At 39.8% G+C, this 17830-nt stretch overlaps 1 protein-coding gene across 4 annotated transcripts in view; it reads left to right on the forward strand.

Annotated features, from left to right (window-relative positions):
- The window catches only part of csf1a (colony stimulating factor 1a (macrophage)), a 30091-nt gene extending 15073 nt beyond the window's left edge, over nt 1-15018 (forward strand). The window contains exons 6-11 of one of the 4 annotated variants that reach the window (XR_016091315.1): nt 2185-3375; nt 3897-4090; nt 5213-5256; nt 5976-6034; nt 7012-7787; nt 14837-15018. Coding sequence is in view for 2 of the 4 variants with exons in the window: in XM_088920859.1 (XP_088776985.1) it covers nt 2185-3375; nt 3897-4090; nt 5213-5256; nt 5976-6034; nt 7012-7025 (1502 nt within the window). In the remaining 2 variants the exon portion in view is untranslated. Of the gene's footprint in view, nt 1-2184; nt 3376-3896; nt 4091-5212; nt 5257-5975; nt 6035-7011; nt 11211-14836 lie in introns of those variants that run through there. The other 3 variants (XR_016091316.1, XM_088920859.1, XM_088920860.1) reach the window with 3 other exon arrangements.
- Nucleotides 15019-17830: the final 2812 nt, after the last annotated feature.

Consider the following 17830-nt stretch of genomic DNA (forward strand, 5'->3'; position numbering starts at 1 on the left):
CTGTATATTTCAAATCACTCAGCTACTTGATTATGGTGCTTCTGGTGTTTGATGTTATGGGAGGGTGACGAAGGGGCACAATTTGGTAATAGTGTATTATTCTACTTTCAGCTCTAGAACCAGGAGGAGTAGGTTACTTCATTAATACACATTTCTATCTCCCTGACAACCTCCAACAGCACTAGATAAATTTAAGAAGTCGGGATATTCCACAAAAATAGCTCTTGCAGTTAAGAAGGGCAAGCTTGAAGAAGCAATTATAACTTCTAAAAACAGATCACATATTTACTTTCTGGCCAGAATTGATGTGAGACTCATACAGGTGTACTATACTAAACACAGCCTTTTCTTCCCATATTCTTTGGCAATACTTTCAATTCATGCACCATTATATCCTGAATTCCAAGTCATTAACAGGGAGGTGCTGTTAGCAATTGTGTTAGCAATTTTAAGAGCAGTCTCAATTTTGGTCACACTCCGTTATCGTATTTGAGCATAGAATTGTGAAGAATTAGCAGCTCAAGAGCTTAAAATGCAGCATCTGATTTTATGCACGTTCGGCACGTTCCTGAGAGCCTAGACTACTGCTTAATGTTTCAGAATTCTTTTTCAGCAGACCTAGGCCGAGTAAAAGAAAAATCAGAGATAACGACCACTGTCATTTCTAGCTCAGACTAGACAGGATCTGGAGTGACAAGTGCTTGATGCCATTGAGTGGGGGGTCATTCAGTTTTTGAGGACAAAGCAAGGAGTAATTGGGGGACCTCTACCATCCGTTAAGGATTTGACCAAAGGAAACGGGCAGGTGGTCCATATCAAGACTGCACGCTTTCCTGTTCTTGGAGACACTGAATAGTTGGGAGGTAAAATGTTGATGGCTATGTGGGATACATTAATAAAAATTGAAAGATGTGACGTCTAGGTCTGCAAGATGGACATTTCCCCCTAAATTTTACTGTTGGGCCATTAATTAAAAAAAAAGTGAAAAAACAATACAAGATTCAGATCACTGGATAGTGCCGTCAGTGCATGAGTGACAGCTGACGACTGCTGATGGCCACGGACTTCACCAATCATTACAAGATTACAAAACCAATCACAACAGCCTTCCTAAAACGCATGCTATTAGTTCCTAGTTCCTAGGTCTACCTAGTGGGCCTTGCTTCTAAGAAAACATTCTGGCGGTATGAAAGTGTTTTTCTTTTTTCGGCAACAACATCTGCCAGCTATTGAAATACTTGCATGGACAAAAGCTCATGCAAGAGCAACAAGCGTTCCCAGCCTTCACTCTTCTTTACAGCTCATGGAAATGAGAGGCAAGCTGTACTACAAGCTGTAAACCACAAACATGTCAGATGTACACATTTCAGGAACCCCTTAATTAACAGGAAGATATGCATTACCACAATAGTAGCCATTTCGCTTTGTTAACACACTGCACATGAATCCCTAGCATTCCTTCAGTAGTGCTCCTAAAACTACATGTAAATTAATAAAACATTCCTTACGAATTCCTTTAGAATTTGTTCCGATTCAGAGATTTTTTGAGAGCAACATTTGATAATAGAATGAAGGATGAACAATGTTTATATAACCTTAGAAAAATGTGCGGTCTAACACTGCCAGGGGATTTTTACGCAAGATGTTGACATTTTGAAGCACAGCCAAATTTGTAAACAGCAACATTAATCTCTCATTTGTATTTCTTATACAAAATAAATTGCGTACTTAAATTGTTTTCTTTTGTTTTAATTAATTTGCTTTAATGAAACTCAAAATGTAAATGCACCAAATGTAACTAAAACAAAGATGTAAACCAAAGAAAGCCACCTACACTTCATTATCAAATTCAGAAAGAGGCAGGCAGTGCAGCAGGGCTTTTTCCAATTGCAGACTCGATTGTCCTAGAAGATAGAAAAAAATTCCCTCTGAGTCATATCCAAGATTTACAGTATAAATTCCAAAGTCAAAACATGCCATTTCTGAGACACTTTCCCCTCTTCTGCTTTTCTTCACAATTTTGCCTTTCAGCCTCAATCGTTAATGATGTAGTGGTACTTTGAAAGCTTTGCTTAATCTTTGTGTCCTTCTGCGCTTTGATAATTCCCCAAAAGCTCATCCTATTCATCTTCCACGAGCTTCTCCCTGGTAGGTTACAATATTTCTTTTTCCAATTTCCTGTAGGTCCTGTCGTATGCCAATGCTCTTGTCCAACTGCAGGTTATGGGGCTTCCGAAGGGGGTTCTTTGGCAGCCAACAGTTTATGGAAAGGCCTTCCAAAGCTCACTGCTTCTCAGCCTCCCACACAACCCTATGAGCAGTCAAATCCTCCTCAGAGGATCTCAAGCACCGGAGGCAGACACCTTCCAAACTCTGGCCCTGCCATGCTGGAGAAGCATCAGGGAAGCAGGAATACTATATCTGTGACCTCTCCTGATGGGAAAAAACAGAAGAAGAAGACGACACTCTGGGACTACTTTGCCTTCACCGTGGCTGCATTTCCTAAAGCTAAGGATTCTTCTTTTCTTACCTCTGGATACAGCACAGTTCCCACACCTTCCAACAAAAAAGATACTCGGAAAACAATAACTACAAATCCATTTATTCATTCTGAACCCTTATCACTGATACCCAGCACCCCTGAATACTTGGATCACAGTCACTTCTCCAGTAAACCACACGAGAGCATGCCACTGACAGTTCCTAGTTTGGGCAGTATTGTTATAGAGGAGAAAAGCCCTTCTGAGACAACCTTTGACACTAAAGAGCTGACAGAGAGTTATACCCCAAATCTGGATGGACTAGCCAGGTTAAACACTGAAAAAAACACAGCCTATGCTCATCTTGGGAAGGACAATATAATTAACTCTTCACCTTCCCTTGAAGATTCTATGAACCACCCAACCACTTCCTTACCATCCCAGGACACCCTGGTTGGTGATACACCCAATGGACCAGAAGAAAGTACAGCAATTGCCCTAATAGCCAAGAGATCAGTAAATCCCAGGATGGAGGGATCCTTCTATAATTCAGAGACAGACACTCAAATAAACCGGGCCTGGGCATCTGGTACACTGAATGATCCAGAAGAAAAGGAAGTTCTTGAAAGAATTCTGGGTAATTTCAGGAAAGGGTCACCAGTTCCACAAACTGTCAGCTACAATGGCTATCAACCTACACAGAGCACTTCAAGGCAAACCTGGCAAGAAAAGGTGATTCCCACTTGGATGCAAACTGAAGAGCAGTCACCGAGGTTATCTGCAGCTTTTAAAGGGCAACAAAGAACACCACTCTCTTCTACTATTTCACCTTCAAATACCCCTCAAAGTCAACAGATTAATAGCAAGATCAGTAATGAGGAAAAGGTCATCCCAGGTAGTACGTTTAAACAGTTCATACTAACACCTGCACCATTTGTCTGCTTCACGTCTGTGCACAGTGTAGACCTTCCGATGCATGGGGATTCGGCAGGGTCACACAGCTTTCTGGACACTTTGAAATGATCATTTCACCTGTCCACAGTGAGGACCGCTTTAAAAGAAGCCCTTTCAGGTCTTAAGGAGGAAGAAGCACTAAGGATTGACTGTTCCAAACATTAACATTTAGGGACAAATGCTGCCTTCACCTCTAACCACTAAGAGCTGCTGAGTTTCTAACCCCTAAAGACATGTGGTCTATTTCTTGTTTATTCTAACCTCTTGTTCAATTTCAACCACTAACAGTCAATGCTACCAAAATGTCTAAGTGTTTTGAGTTCACCACAGGAGCAGCATCCTGTCAGCAATGCAACAGAAAATGTGTGTTACAGTCTGTGTGATTGTCTCTCCTGCTCCAGGCCCTCCCTCCTGCAAATGGTAAATGCACAAGCACTCAAACCTTTTCAATTTTGCCTGCAGGTCATGATTCAAGCACCTGGGATCATATCGACAAAAGCTTGGCTTCAGATCCAACAGCTCAAGACTCAGGGAAAGAGTCCCAAAGTGGGACTCCAGAGGACTCAAATAATTCTTACAAGCCTGCCTTCATTGTGGCGGCTGTGTGCGGAGGACTACTGCTTATAACCACCCTCTACTGCTTCATACAGAAAAAGGTAATACTGTATAGTTAGCATGAGGATGGCCATGCAACTACTGTATGTTTCCTGCAGACCACAGCTTTGTGGAGTCTTATTAAGTCAGTGCATAAATGCCACAATGAAATATTTAACCCTGACTGAAAATCAGCTCCAATTTGCTTTGAATGACATGGGAAAGGCTTCATAGTTGTTTGTTACAGTGCCTCTACAAAAAAAACAGTCCAGCTTCAACCCTTACTAAAACTGAATCTCGTAGCTCTTTGTACCAAGAAGAAAATGGCATGCTGATATTTTAAAAATGTAGACAGAAAACAACATGGGAATATTTGATGGATACGGTTTTCAAATTGAATGACTTTAAATTATTCCCACATGGCATTGTAAATTGTATTTGCAGCTGCTGTTTTTCATTAATATGTGCTTCATTATACATTACACAGTTACTTGAGTCACTAGAGCAAGCAGAGTTTGAATTGCTAAAGTGGTTGCTATAGTCTTTTATCCTTAGGCTTTAAGCAAACAATTCTCAAAGTTTGACGTACTGTACATTTGATGTATTTATGTAAATAAACAAGGGTGTATGACAGCCCTGGACACCTCAGGAAAAGTCTTCTGCCAGTGGCTGCTGTATGTTCCTTTAAGAGTCTTGAATTTTGAAGAAAAGCATTTTGAACAGTGTAATAGATGGTGTAACAGTACATTCTTAAAATAATGAGTTTCTGTGTAATTCAAAACTCTCCAGACAGTTGCTGTATTCTTGCACCACTGCAGAATAGAAGGACTACATGACCCCCTTCCCACTGCCATTTTAATAGGAGCAGATATTAAATCAAAACTTCAACCCTGCCAAAATTCAAACCACATCATCGATGGTGGCGTTCCATGACCACATCTCTCTATCCAATAGAAACGTGCCACAAAGTTTATCTGATTTCTGCCAAAGAAAAGCTTTCCACAATATTATTTTTTTGTAATTTCCTTTCATTACGGATCTTGCCATTATTGCCTGTCGGGGAAAAAATATTTCTATCCTCTGAGATGGAAAAACATTTACTAGATTTGAATGCAGTTCCCTAATAACGCTGCATTACAGTCTTTCCAGTGTGTAATACCCTCTTCGAATTATTTCTCCCGCAGAAACTTGAAGCACTAAAACATGGATCACAACATCATGAAGAGAGGTAAATTATTTTTCGAAAGTTTTTAAACTCCTAGATAGAGTATAAATGACGAGGTGTTGCAGTATGTCCATTTCAGGGTTTATTTACAGATCCTGTATCTGTTATTTTTGCACAGGACTTTTTAAAAATGACAAAATATTAAAATAAGACCTTCCGAAGAAAGTGACGCATGAATTAGATGGTACTCTATCTTCCATCTGCTCTCTGAATAATCCAAAATGTTAGAAAGACATTTAGAAAAAAAGATGGAGAGTTATGATGGAGAAGTACCTTCTGCATAACTGCATAATGTGCAATGTAAGAAACTCCTAAAATGCTCATTTGTGATTGCAGTGTCCAAGTGATATTGGAAAGCAGACAGGCAGAACAATGTACTGTGTTGTGGAAAAGCACTAAAGACAAAGAACCCCCATTCACCTACTGAAAAATAGGCATCCTTTAGGTTTTTTAAAAAAATAGTTTCACTGCTGTAAAAACAAATTTCATGGTTGGATTTAGATTATATCCAAGAACCCTTGCATGTGCAATACTTTGGGAAACAATTAAAAACTGTTGTTTACAATGATGCAAGTTTAGCTTTAGGATGTTGTAACTACACTGAAACCCCGTAGAGATGCAGATATCTGAGGGATTTGCCGAGAGGTTTAGGGATGAAGCAGCATGCAAACACCAAGACGTGGATGTTGACAACACTGAATGGGTGTTTGTTTCCACTACAGGGTAGACAACTGTAGCTCAAGAATTGCAATGCAGGAATCTGAACCTTTGAAGAACTCTGGTAAGGCTCTTCTCAGCTGCCCTTGCTCTCTAGCCTTCTAGACAAGTAAACAAGATCCCAACCTCAGCTATGTTTCTTTCTAAAGCAGCCTTGGATTAGGTTTCTTTAGTTTGTAATTCATTAGGCTCCATGGATTGATGCCCTTTCTTACTTACAAATCTCCCTTTATTAATCTCAAACAGTCTTTGGCATTTTTCTGCACTACCAAACTCTCCCATCCTATGCACAGGATTCCTACTGAGACCACAGACTACTTTTTCACCATAAATCCTACTGTAGGTTTTACTTTGCCTAGCTCATGATTAGCCACACAAGGAACAGTCAACACATGCATTTCTTTAGAATGGTAAACTGAAAGCACATGTCAGGCCTCAGAAAGTGGTAATTTGCCTCTGTGGTTTTTATAGAACATTAATATAGGCCAAAAGACACATAACTCAGCCATACTGTATATGAAGGTAACATATGCTCACCTACACACGTGCTACTATACAACTATATAACAGACTAATGATTGGTAATGGACACTCTCATTCCATCTCACAGACCAACAGCACGAAATACGATTCAAACAACAAACCATATTTTTCTCCTATTTAATGACTGCACATTCCACAAAAGCCCTGTATTGCCTTAGGGGCTACATTATTATGAGAATGCTTTTTTCTAAACCGTTAAGCTCAAATACAGCACAGCTCATTTCCTTCATTTGAGACATGTCAAACAATGAAAAAGGTTCAAATTTAAGTCGTTGATGGATGAAGTGACAGCCACAGGTTACAACAAGTGCATATTGCAGATGGCTCATTTAAGAGTTTGTGCAAAAAAACACATTAGGAATGGGTCAGAAATAAAAGCAGGCAGCATTAAGCAATGATTTTCCATGGTGTTATATTGTATTATTCTGCTTTTTGTCTGAGAAATGACATAGTTCCTTGGGATTGTTTTTTAAAGCAACTCTGGTTTCCTCCCTACAGATTCAACTCTGTAACTTGGCGAATCTCCACAAATGTCAAGTAACAAACAAACGGAGGAAGACTAAATCCTTTCCAAAAAGATTTTTACAGCATGGACTTATTTCACTCCTTAATATGGATTTTCTAAGTTGATAAGTATATACAATATATATAGAATTCTATAAGGATATTAAAATATTAATAAAGTTTCTATATTTTTATACATAAAGACATTGTATCAAACAAAGATGAAGATAATGAAGAATATGGGTCGAAAATCGTTAATTCTATTGCAGTGTTCGACTGAACTGATGAAGAATTCCACCAACAAAATGAAGCAGAGCGGAACATTCCCTGGCTGAGCGTGCGACTTCAGCTCGGTGTGCCAGTAACTGTAGAGGATGATGTCATTTTCAGTTTAGTTGATCTCCAAAGGAACAAGGGAGATATTGTAGCAGGATCCACTGGATACCAAGAGAAGGCAAACCCCCAGCCTTAATTGTGCCTACATGACTTGGCCATCTTGCTACTTCAAGAGACAGAAACCATAAAACTTAAAAAAAAAGATGACAGAACGTTCAAGATGTTTCCACTGTGGCTGGGAACCACACCTGCTCTGAACTGCTTTCATGCCAAAAGACAAATCAGCCCCTCTCAGGGGCCACACTTACTGGGCTTCACAAAAGCTTCAAGTTTGTTTTTTTTTGTGGTGTAACTGGAATAAAATTGAATTCAGTCCTCAGGCAATGTGAGGGGGAACCCCAGCAGGACAAAAAACTCGATCTCAAGATCTCAAGGTTTGTACCCCATTTACTGGATCTGCTCTGTGATATTGTGTGAGTGCTGGCTGATACTCAGTGAGGTATTGTGTCCAGGTTTCTACTTGGGGGCTTCAGGGTTTAATGATGTGAAAGAGTTCTGACCATCATTCTCATGGGCTGTTACTGTTCTATGTGGCAGTTAATGGATTGTGTCAGGATTAGGGCACGATTTCACAAAATAATAAGTTCAGTACACTCCTATTCCATGCAATACTGTACAAGTAAAATAAAAACAGCCAGGGGCAATGACCACATAGACCCATGATACAGACTTCTCTCCCCACAATTAAAATAAAACTGCAGCAATCCATCCTCTGGCAAAGTTGTGGAAATTCAAGCAGATCTGTCTGCACCTTACAATAAGGGCTAAAAAGTCCTCTACCGATAACCTTAACACCATAAAAAACACATATTTACCGCACTTGAACTCAGGCCCTGTTTAAAACAAAGCTTCGGCCTGGCAGCCAGGTGTAACTGTCTTGTTAGTAATTTGCAAAGCATGATGTTGCACCCCTTAAGCTTAAGTTTGACCAAGTCAGGTTGGAAATTCCGGATACTTAAGTTAATAGAGCCTTTCTAGTTTGCCAGAGGTTTCCTGCTTTCATCCTGTGGAAAACAGCCAACTACATATCTTTGGAATTAGCCAGCAGGTTGGAATTTTTTTATTTAACCTGAGCCTTAGTTACAGAGCATTCAAATGCCCAAGTGCCTCATTACTGATTTACTGATCATTAATCTTTCAATTAGAATTTCTCCTTTTATTGGGGGATTCTGTCCTAAAGGGGTTTAGTCATAAACCCACAGATGCAGTTTCAAACTTATGACTTCTCAGCCAAGCACAGATGCCACCTGGGGTTTATTGAATGAGTAAAGTTCACTGTGCCGATGGTCTCCCATCACAGGAGACCAGTGTCCCCCAGTGATGGACTAAATGGAGTCTTCCCTTTCTGGCTTCTTCCTGCACACTGCAGGTTTGCACAGAACATGGTTGGCTTCTTGAAAGCATGAAATACTGTTTCTATATTCTTAACAGTTCTGCATAAGGCGGAAGAGACTAAATGGATCATGAAACAGATATTTGTGAACAGAAACTTTTAGTAACCTCAAACTAAAAGCTCACAGGAGGATGCCATTTAGCCCAAACTGATTTTCCACAGTATATAAAAAACACAGACACAAACAGTGTGTTTGAAATGATGCTGCAAGATCAGATTTACATGATCAGAAACTTAGGTTTCAAGTGACACAGACAATTCTGCAAACATCAGCCAATTATCAGTAAACCAGAAACGTACAATCTTCAACAAAATTTGAAATTTTATACAAGGAAATCATTTTTGCTTTGTCCTCTTCCTCTTTGATCCAAGAGGAGTAATTTTCCCCCCCAGTCACACTTCTCTTCTTTTAACCTCATCTCTTAAATGTGCCTCAGACTGTAAAAAAAAAATGATTCGACTGATTACTTCTAGATTGTAAGTAATGAAGCCTGTCATGGGTCATTCTTCTATGAACCTCCAGGATTTGATAACTGATGGTGCTTCACTGGAGAATAGCACATGGTGAGGAAGGACACATGCCATTTCCTTTACCCTAAGCAAATTGCACTATAGTCACAAACCAAAAGCTTAACTTGCAACAGACTGCAGTTGTGATTTCATGATTTCATCTACATCTCGGAAAATCTTCTCAATGTGAAGCAAAACCCCAGCTCAATCTGCCTTTCTCTGTCCTCTTGGGTATGTTCCTTTCCCAATTAAAATTAATAACTGCTAACAGGAGGCCTGGTGGAGTGGAGATTATCACCACAGCGTCAAAGCTCTAGGCTTGATTCCCTCCTTCGGTGTCTGAGCCGAATGCATGTTCACCCCACGTTTGCTGGGACTTCCCCCAAGCTCCCAAAGATCTGCAGGACAGGTTTGATTGGCTCCACTCCTGACTCTCTTAGGGATTTACCCCCCCATGAGGAAGGAATGGGAAAAGGAAAATGAACTCCCCAATTCATTTTCTGCACCTGAGTAAAGTGGATTTGGAACCTCTATCCTCCTATCAACTGTTCGGATTATGGGATGAGAAGGATGGACACCACAGCCTCAGTAGACACGTACTGTAGATTTTATAGAGTTCGTTTAAGTTATCCGCAGCACTGGAAACCATAACTGAAATCTCAGTAGATGAGAAAACGCCTGTTGCTAACTGTTGCTAATAAAGCAACAGTCTGAATGAGGGTTACAAAATCTTACCTGATTTTTTTCAGATCATGCAGCTTACCTGACTGATTTGTAAGAGTCAGCCTAAATGTTTTTACAGTATTAATACTTTGCATCTATATACAGTAGCCCTTTGAATCCCAAAGCACTTTATATATAAAAAGGATCTAATCCACCCATCACTGATATGTACCTGTAGCTCCCAGAATGTACCAGCAGCCCTCCTATACCATAGATCAGAGAGAGAATTAAGGAGGACATTTAGGGAAGCAAGAGTATCCAAATCTGTGGAATTTCACCAGGACACCACAGTTAACACAACTACTGTTACAAACACTGTGAGGGGATCATTAATGGACAAGCACTCATTAAATAACCATTGTTACATAGTGTACATATTCTCAGTGCTGTTAACCGTCATCCTACTGAACGCTTCCTAATCCACAATTTTTCAGCTAGAAGGCAAAGACAGATATGCCCATTCACCTGCTACACATGGTCTTTTTCTGAGGTTAATTTGAATTCATTTGTTGCGGTGATGGTACTGTATCCAGCATTCGAATGTGTGCGAGTCAGAAAAGAAATGGGGCCGAATCAAGTTGGTTTTGTGCCATTTGCTAAGTCAGTTATACAATAAAGAAAAAAGAGGAAAAATGGGAATGGACTTAACATGTGGCTTCTTGAGAGCAGACAGAAGGATGACGCAAGACTTGCAAATTATTTCTGAAATGATGTTGCACTTGTTTTCTCAAAAGCGAGCAAAACAATTCAATTTTGCTTTTTGGGCACTGATAGGTTTTCATGGAAAGGTCTCGGCAACCTAACCTTGGCACTGCTTAATGGACCCGAATCTATATTTTCTTGCAATCACTGCTGTTGTTGAGACCTGCATTTCCTTGATGGACCCAGATGTTCTTTTCAAACATTATTAAAGCACAAGAGTAATAACCCCCACTTACAAGTGTTCATGGGTATTGTACTTTATCTTTCCCTAAGATAATACTAATAAAACAGTGTAAATATACATACAGTATATAAATAATGCTACAGCTATAGGAAATGCTTGCAGGTCGAGACTTACAAGAGAAAGAATGAAGACTTCTAGAATACCAGCATGCTCACTTGGAAAAACAATAACTAAAACACTTTTTGCTTGCATAAATAAAATGAACATTCATTTTAACTTTAGAAACCTGTACTCCTTGGTTCTTCATTCTTGTTACAGCCTGTGTAAAATGCAAGTGTGATGTACATACCCATGTAATTACAGCATTATAACATGTACTTTTCTATTTTTGGTTTCAAATGTGCATTACACCGTGCAAATACAGCATCATAGTCACTAACTGAAATCAAACAGCAGGGCCAAGCAGCAGAGGCGCTCTATGAGCCTGTCAGGAGGTCCAGCCGGGGTCACGCCACTTGCCGTCAGTGACTGGATTTCTCCAGCTGGTGATGCACAACTGGCCGAGCACCACCGAGGGTAGGGCCGGATAAGCAGGCCAGGGCTCTCATGCCCCACTTGAAATGGCGACCCCTGTGGCCTCATGTGTGTCACAAGGGATGTACTGTACCTCTCCTTAAGTTAGAGCTGGACCTCCTGTACGTCACTGCATAGCTCGCAGTGTGTTAAAAAAACACAATGCTTTAAAAGATGGGCACACTGGAGGGGGCCATCCACACTGCTCACTCTCCTCTCGGGTGGCCAATGGGGTCCTGACGTTAACACCCAATTGGCGATATATTATAAAAAATGAGGTTGAAAACCTGCAGAGAGAAGGATGAGCCACCTACAGTAGGCTGTATGTCTATCTGTATACTCTCAGTGCAAGAATATATCCAATTTTATGGTTCCTTCAACATAAGTGCTACATTATTGCTACAGCTGCATGTTTAGTTTCAAAGTCTCCATCAAAAGAAGGTTGCAAGGCTGCAATAAGTGACGATCTGGAGGAAGTCTTGTGAGGCAAAGCGTGCAAAAGCAGCAGCAAGAATCAAGACAAACTCAGCTGGAAAAAAAGGAGACAGTGATGGTAATTAATATGGATTAATGTGGGAAAGAGAGTATGCACTTAATTTTTAACAAATGACTTTTTACATCAAAACAATACTACATACTGTTCTTGCTGCTACCAGGTGACGGCCATATGAAAACTCGCTGAATTCAAAACAGCTGGCTCATTAATCTCACACTCTCACATGGAAGTAGCCTCTCTCCTGGGTTAACGGTAACGTACCGTACCTTGGTCGCAAATGTTACCTTATATGGAACGCCAGATTGTGTAATCCCAGAGTAAAACTTAACCTGGATACCGGTTTTAAGGCCCCTATCATAAACAGGGCCAAACAATCTCTAAAGGAACAAGTTTTACCAAAGTCTTGACTGCATTTCACGCAAAGCGCTGAGACACCTACAATAGTGTCACACTTACACAAATGTTCCAAAATAAAACTTCTTGCAAATGGTACACACATTATCCTGAATGAAGAAGGAAACACTGGTAAAAAAATGTAGATAAATATCCAACCTTGAGTTTTTAAATTATTGATATATGTGAAAAAAAGGAAGCAGGAAAACTTCACACTTTCAAATCTTCATCCACTTTGCTCATTGAATCTCAGTTGATAACTGGGACTTGAGTGGATTGATCATTTCCACGTGGTTGTTCATCCATCCATTTTCTAATGGCATAATCCAATACAGAGTCACAGGAGAGCCAGAGTCTATTCTGGCAAGCAATGGGTGAGAGCCAGGGTACAGAAAACCTGGTCTTTTAGCAATATTATATTAGTAGTAGTTTCAGATGTATTGCAGATCGATTTTGAAGGAACTCCAAAACACAATCCTGTGCTCATGGGAACGCTGAAATTTAGTGTGCACATAAAAACAGATGTTCACAAAGCACGAAACCAGGCTGAATCACAGGCACATTACTGCCAACCCCCCAAAAAATTTAGGCGAGTATTTCTATACAAAACTGAAGGATCTGGTACGTTTTAAGCTAAATTTCAGGAAAACAGAATACAGAGTGGTAATTTTACAGACAAAAACCATAAGGTCAACTGGCACTACAACATAAAAGACTTCAGGTAAGAATCACCTGCATGATCTGTTTTAGACAACTTACAAATACAAGGGTCAGGGGATTAATGCAGTAGGAAGAGGGTTTCCAAGGGTAAATTCAGTACAACATAGGTTGTATTCTAACTGAAATCATTTTTTTCAATGCAGCTCCAGAGCCAGATGATTAAAGCTGTTGTTGAATCAGTGAGAACTGGGCTAATCATTAAAGTTGCTGCTGGATCAGTAAGAAATGGGTGACATCAATATTTGCAATTAATTACCTTAAAGATTTAATTATCTTAAAGAGCACTTGGATCTACTGTATTCCATTTCATAACACGTTTCTTTTTTGTTCCCACTTTTAATTGTACTCCTTTAATGCAGACATGCAGTCAGGCCTGTCCAAGGCATCTTCATTCATTCTGCATACGTGGCAATTAAAAGACTAAAGTGTTTACTATTGACGAGTATCAGCTTAGGTCCTTAATTTTATGGTGACATCAGATATCATGGTTAGTACAGATTCGAGAGACAAGCATCCAATGGCACCAGAATTCCGACAGGAGTATGGAAATACTTAAGCATTTCACACTGAACAAAACCCAGCAGGAAGCAACTCCGGCCCAGTGTCCTTGATCTTTGAAGAACTTCTGGAATTCCTGAACTGGCATGACTCTTTGAATAGCCATCAGGTCTTCCCTGCTGTGCTCCTGCAGCCTCTCAGGCTTTGGAGCAGCATCTGACCCCAAATAAAAATGTTAAATGCCATGCGTGTCCATTTTTAAGTGCCAGAATAGGTGACCAGATTTCTTTAGCGTGCTAAGGACACCAGCCCCTGAAGGTCATACTATCAGAACAATGTTTGTCTTTGTGGGAAGAGAACATTTACCCTAAAGCAAGTGAAAGCAGTGGGGATTACGTACAAAGGGCTCAGATACATCTTTAGACTCCAGCAGCCATTTTCATACAACTTTACTGTGACCTAAGATTTAGAGATCAAAAAAGGAATTATGTACAGTATTACTCTCATTAGATAGTGCCCAGAAATGACATTCTGAACCAATTTCTATCAATCTGTGTGAAAAACTTACATCTCCCATGTTCAGAAAACCACTTATCTTGGGGAAGGGTCATGACAAACCAGAGATCATCCCAGAAGTGCAGGGTTTCTCTCACAGGATGAGAGATTCATCGCAGGGCTGTGAAGAATGGGTCAATTTCAAATAACCAATCCAGCCTGTGTTTGGGAGAAATGCAAAACTAGGGAGAACGTGTAAACTCCACACAGACCACATAGACCAACTAGAATTGATGCCAGGGTCTTAGGTTCGTGAAGCAGAAGCACTGAACACCATGCCACTGTAATGATCCGATATTCCATAGTATTGTGTAATGTTAGTATACACTAATATTAATTGATTTGGCCTTTTAGATTATGGTTACTCAAATGGAAGTCTTTAAAGCAACTGAAAAATGATGGTTTTAGACAGGTTTTCCCTAGCGTTCGCCAAAAACAGAAATGTTATACGGATAATGCTTCGTTCCAAACCCCATAAAAGTCTTTATCAAAAGTGAAAGCAGAGTTCAAAACAATGAAACAAAAACCTTAGGAGGAAAGAAAAACTTCAATATTGATAGTTCAGTGCACAGCACTGGGAAGGCAAGTACGGATGTAGTTTCTTAATAGACATTTTCAAATGTTTGCAGGCTGAGAATGGATAACCACTGTCTTCATCTGTAATTTTGTTTTCCAGGTGAGAACATCCACAAACTCAAAAGAATACTATAAATGCAGGCCTGGTGGTGAAAGAGCAACAACTCGACACTGCCATCCCTACGCCCCGACATTTTGCCCACAAGAGAGCCAGAAGTTAGCCACTGCTCCACTGGATAAATCACAACCTGCAATAAAGCTTTATTCGAAACACTTATACAAGTAAAAGTGTTCTAATTCAATAATCAAGATCACACAGTGACCAACAGGAGTTACCAATACCGATGGAGTGAAACCACAGTTTTGGGATTGCACATCAGTAATCACTAAAACAAACAAAAACACATCCTATATGATTCTCTCATGTATGTAGAAGTGTAGCATTTGTTTGTGGGTTCACCTTTTATATTGTCTACTGCTATACAACAAATTGCCCCTTGGGGATAACGAAGACTCTTTCTAGAGACAGCGTACAAATTAGAGAGCTGTTTTGCAGGTCTCAATTTAAGGAGGTAATATTAAAAGTTGTTTTAACAAGAGGGGTAGGTCTAAGGAACCTTTTCTTTACAGGAAACACACATGAAGGAAAAGTGTATAAGCCTTACACACCACCAACAAAAACCCATCACTGATGGAAAAAAAACAGTTTCCCATTTCCATAGTGCTACTACTGTCACTGAAGTGACATTTAGTATACACTGTATCGCCAAGCCTGTTAACTCACAACTCAGGTTCATTTACTGTATATACTGTAGGACTATTTTTATTACAAGGGTGTTCATGGAAAACAGATTTGTTTTTCAATAAGCATTTTCACCACTTAAACTTTTAAGACTCCACTGCGGTTTCCTACACTCAATGTTGCTGTAATGTTGATTCCATCTAAATATAACCAGGCCTATGCATCTCCTCAAACTATATGACAGAGAAAGCACGCTCACACCTTACTCCTCACGTCTTCCTCGTTAACTCCAGCTTTTGAAAAAGTCTCCCAGACAATGCATCTTCATAAAATGGAAGAAACACTGCTGTGAAGCAGCAATAAAATAGTACTTTAATGACCTTGCATATCCTAAATGTAAATATGGAAAGTTGATATTATAGTAAATTAAGTTTACTATATTTAAGTAAATATTTAAATCTACAAATGATTAGATTAAGAAATGAAAAGGCACCAATTAAATAATTGGATTTTATTTGGAAATGTAACATTATGTCATCGTAATATGGGGTTTGTGGGTGCTATGGTCGTGATGATGGCACTGCAGTGGGGAAAGAGCAGGACTGTCACCAGGTCAAGACAGGATCACTCACAGAGAGTGGAACCCACCACTACTACAGTATCCCGAAAATGTCTGCTTGTCATACTCTGGCAGGTTTTCTTTTTGCTGTGGAGCAAAGCAAATTCAAGGTAAAAGCAAAAACAGGTGTGGCAACACCCAATACAACACATGATATCAGAGGAAAGAAATGCCTTGGGGAAATGCCAGTTGAATCAATCTGGGAAAACATTCACTAGGTTGGCTAAAATAAAAGAGCTGCCAGAAAAACAGCCCACAAACATTAAGTCTGTCTAGTTGTTAAATACCAAGATATGAGGTGCAGTTCTTGAAATAATCAGGTGCATTTGAATGACTTTACAAAATTACGGCTGTATATACAGTAAATTACATACAGTACATACTGTATTACCCTTAAAAGGAAGTGATAAAATCTGATCTAGAACCACAGAAATGAATTAAGATGAATTAACATGGTATATTGTTTAAGAATCTTAGACTTTGAGTCCAAAGACTGGACTCTAATCTCCATCCAAACTTGAAACCTCTGCAAATGAATGAAATCTCTTTGAAGCTGGCGAGAGTGCTATTTCAACTGATCTGCTTGTGGGATAAAAAAGAGACCCTTAGGTCTAACCCACTGAAGAACTACTGCCCCAGGGTTTAAGTCAGTCAAGGACATACCACATATGTCTGCCTGGGTTACAAATAAAGTCACAGTTCGTGCTTGGCTTCAATAAACCAGATAAACTTTATATACTACAGTGAAATAATGTGCTACTGTATCACCCTTGCAGCATCAGCATGCAGCATCTGCTACTTATATAGTCTGAAGAAAAAACAATACAGATAATAAACAGATTTCCTGGAAGCCCCAGTAATATACTCATTAATACTGCACAGGTTGTGCTAATAACCATAAAAATGCAGCAGAAAGTTTATTTCTACAGGAGAAAGGGAAGACTCAAAAATGACCCAATCAAAAATCACAGTGCTCTGTTCGAGAAGAGATTAATCATAAATAAATGGAAATAATCATAAAGGTGTTGTCCTTAGTGTGGAACTGTTGCCGGTATATTGCAGTTCATGCCTTTCTGATGCCAGAATCCAAAATGAAAAAGCTCCATTAAGAACAGTCTAACAGTTTTTGTTTATAAAGCCTGCCTCAGATCCATCAGCCTTTCTTTTTATTAAGGGCACGAACACAGGGAATGCACTCTGATGGTCCCATGGTAGCAACGACAATATGCTTATGCATTTCTGCACATCAAATGCAAAGGACATTCCACAATTCAGCCATGGCTTTGATGCGTTTTTATGACACGGGCTGTAAACCCCATTCCCTCATCCTGGTGGGGCAACAAATTGGAAGCAGCTTTGACCTTCGGCCCCTTCCACACATGACCAATCCAGTGCTGCAGTGCTAAATGTCCTGATTTATGAAACCCAAGATCCTTTGGATAAATTAAAACTTGATGTGCAGTAGGAGATTTAGGAAACTGATAGTCATATATACTATTTTCCTAGCCCTTAGCTTGTGTCAGAGAACTTAGTGCACTGCAATGCTTTGGCTATTGCAGTCTTCACAGGAACACCCTTCATAGGAATTATATAGTTTCTTTGCGAGAATGAGCTAACTGAAAAAAGTCATTGTTTTATCAGACCACCTTCTCTCATCACCTGGTCTTGCCTTGTACAGAGTCTTGTATGTCCGCCCCCTCTTATCACCAGTGTTGAGGACCTGCAGAACACCG

Source organism: Atractosteus spatula, chromosome 7, assembly GCF_055471065.1.
Source record: "Atractosteus spatula isolate fAtrSpa1 chromosome 7, fAtrSpa1.hap1, whole genome shotgun sequence".
Lineage (NCBI taxonomy): Eukaryota > Metazoa > Chordata > Actinopteri > Semionotiformes > Lepisosteidae > Atractosteus > Atractosteus spatula.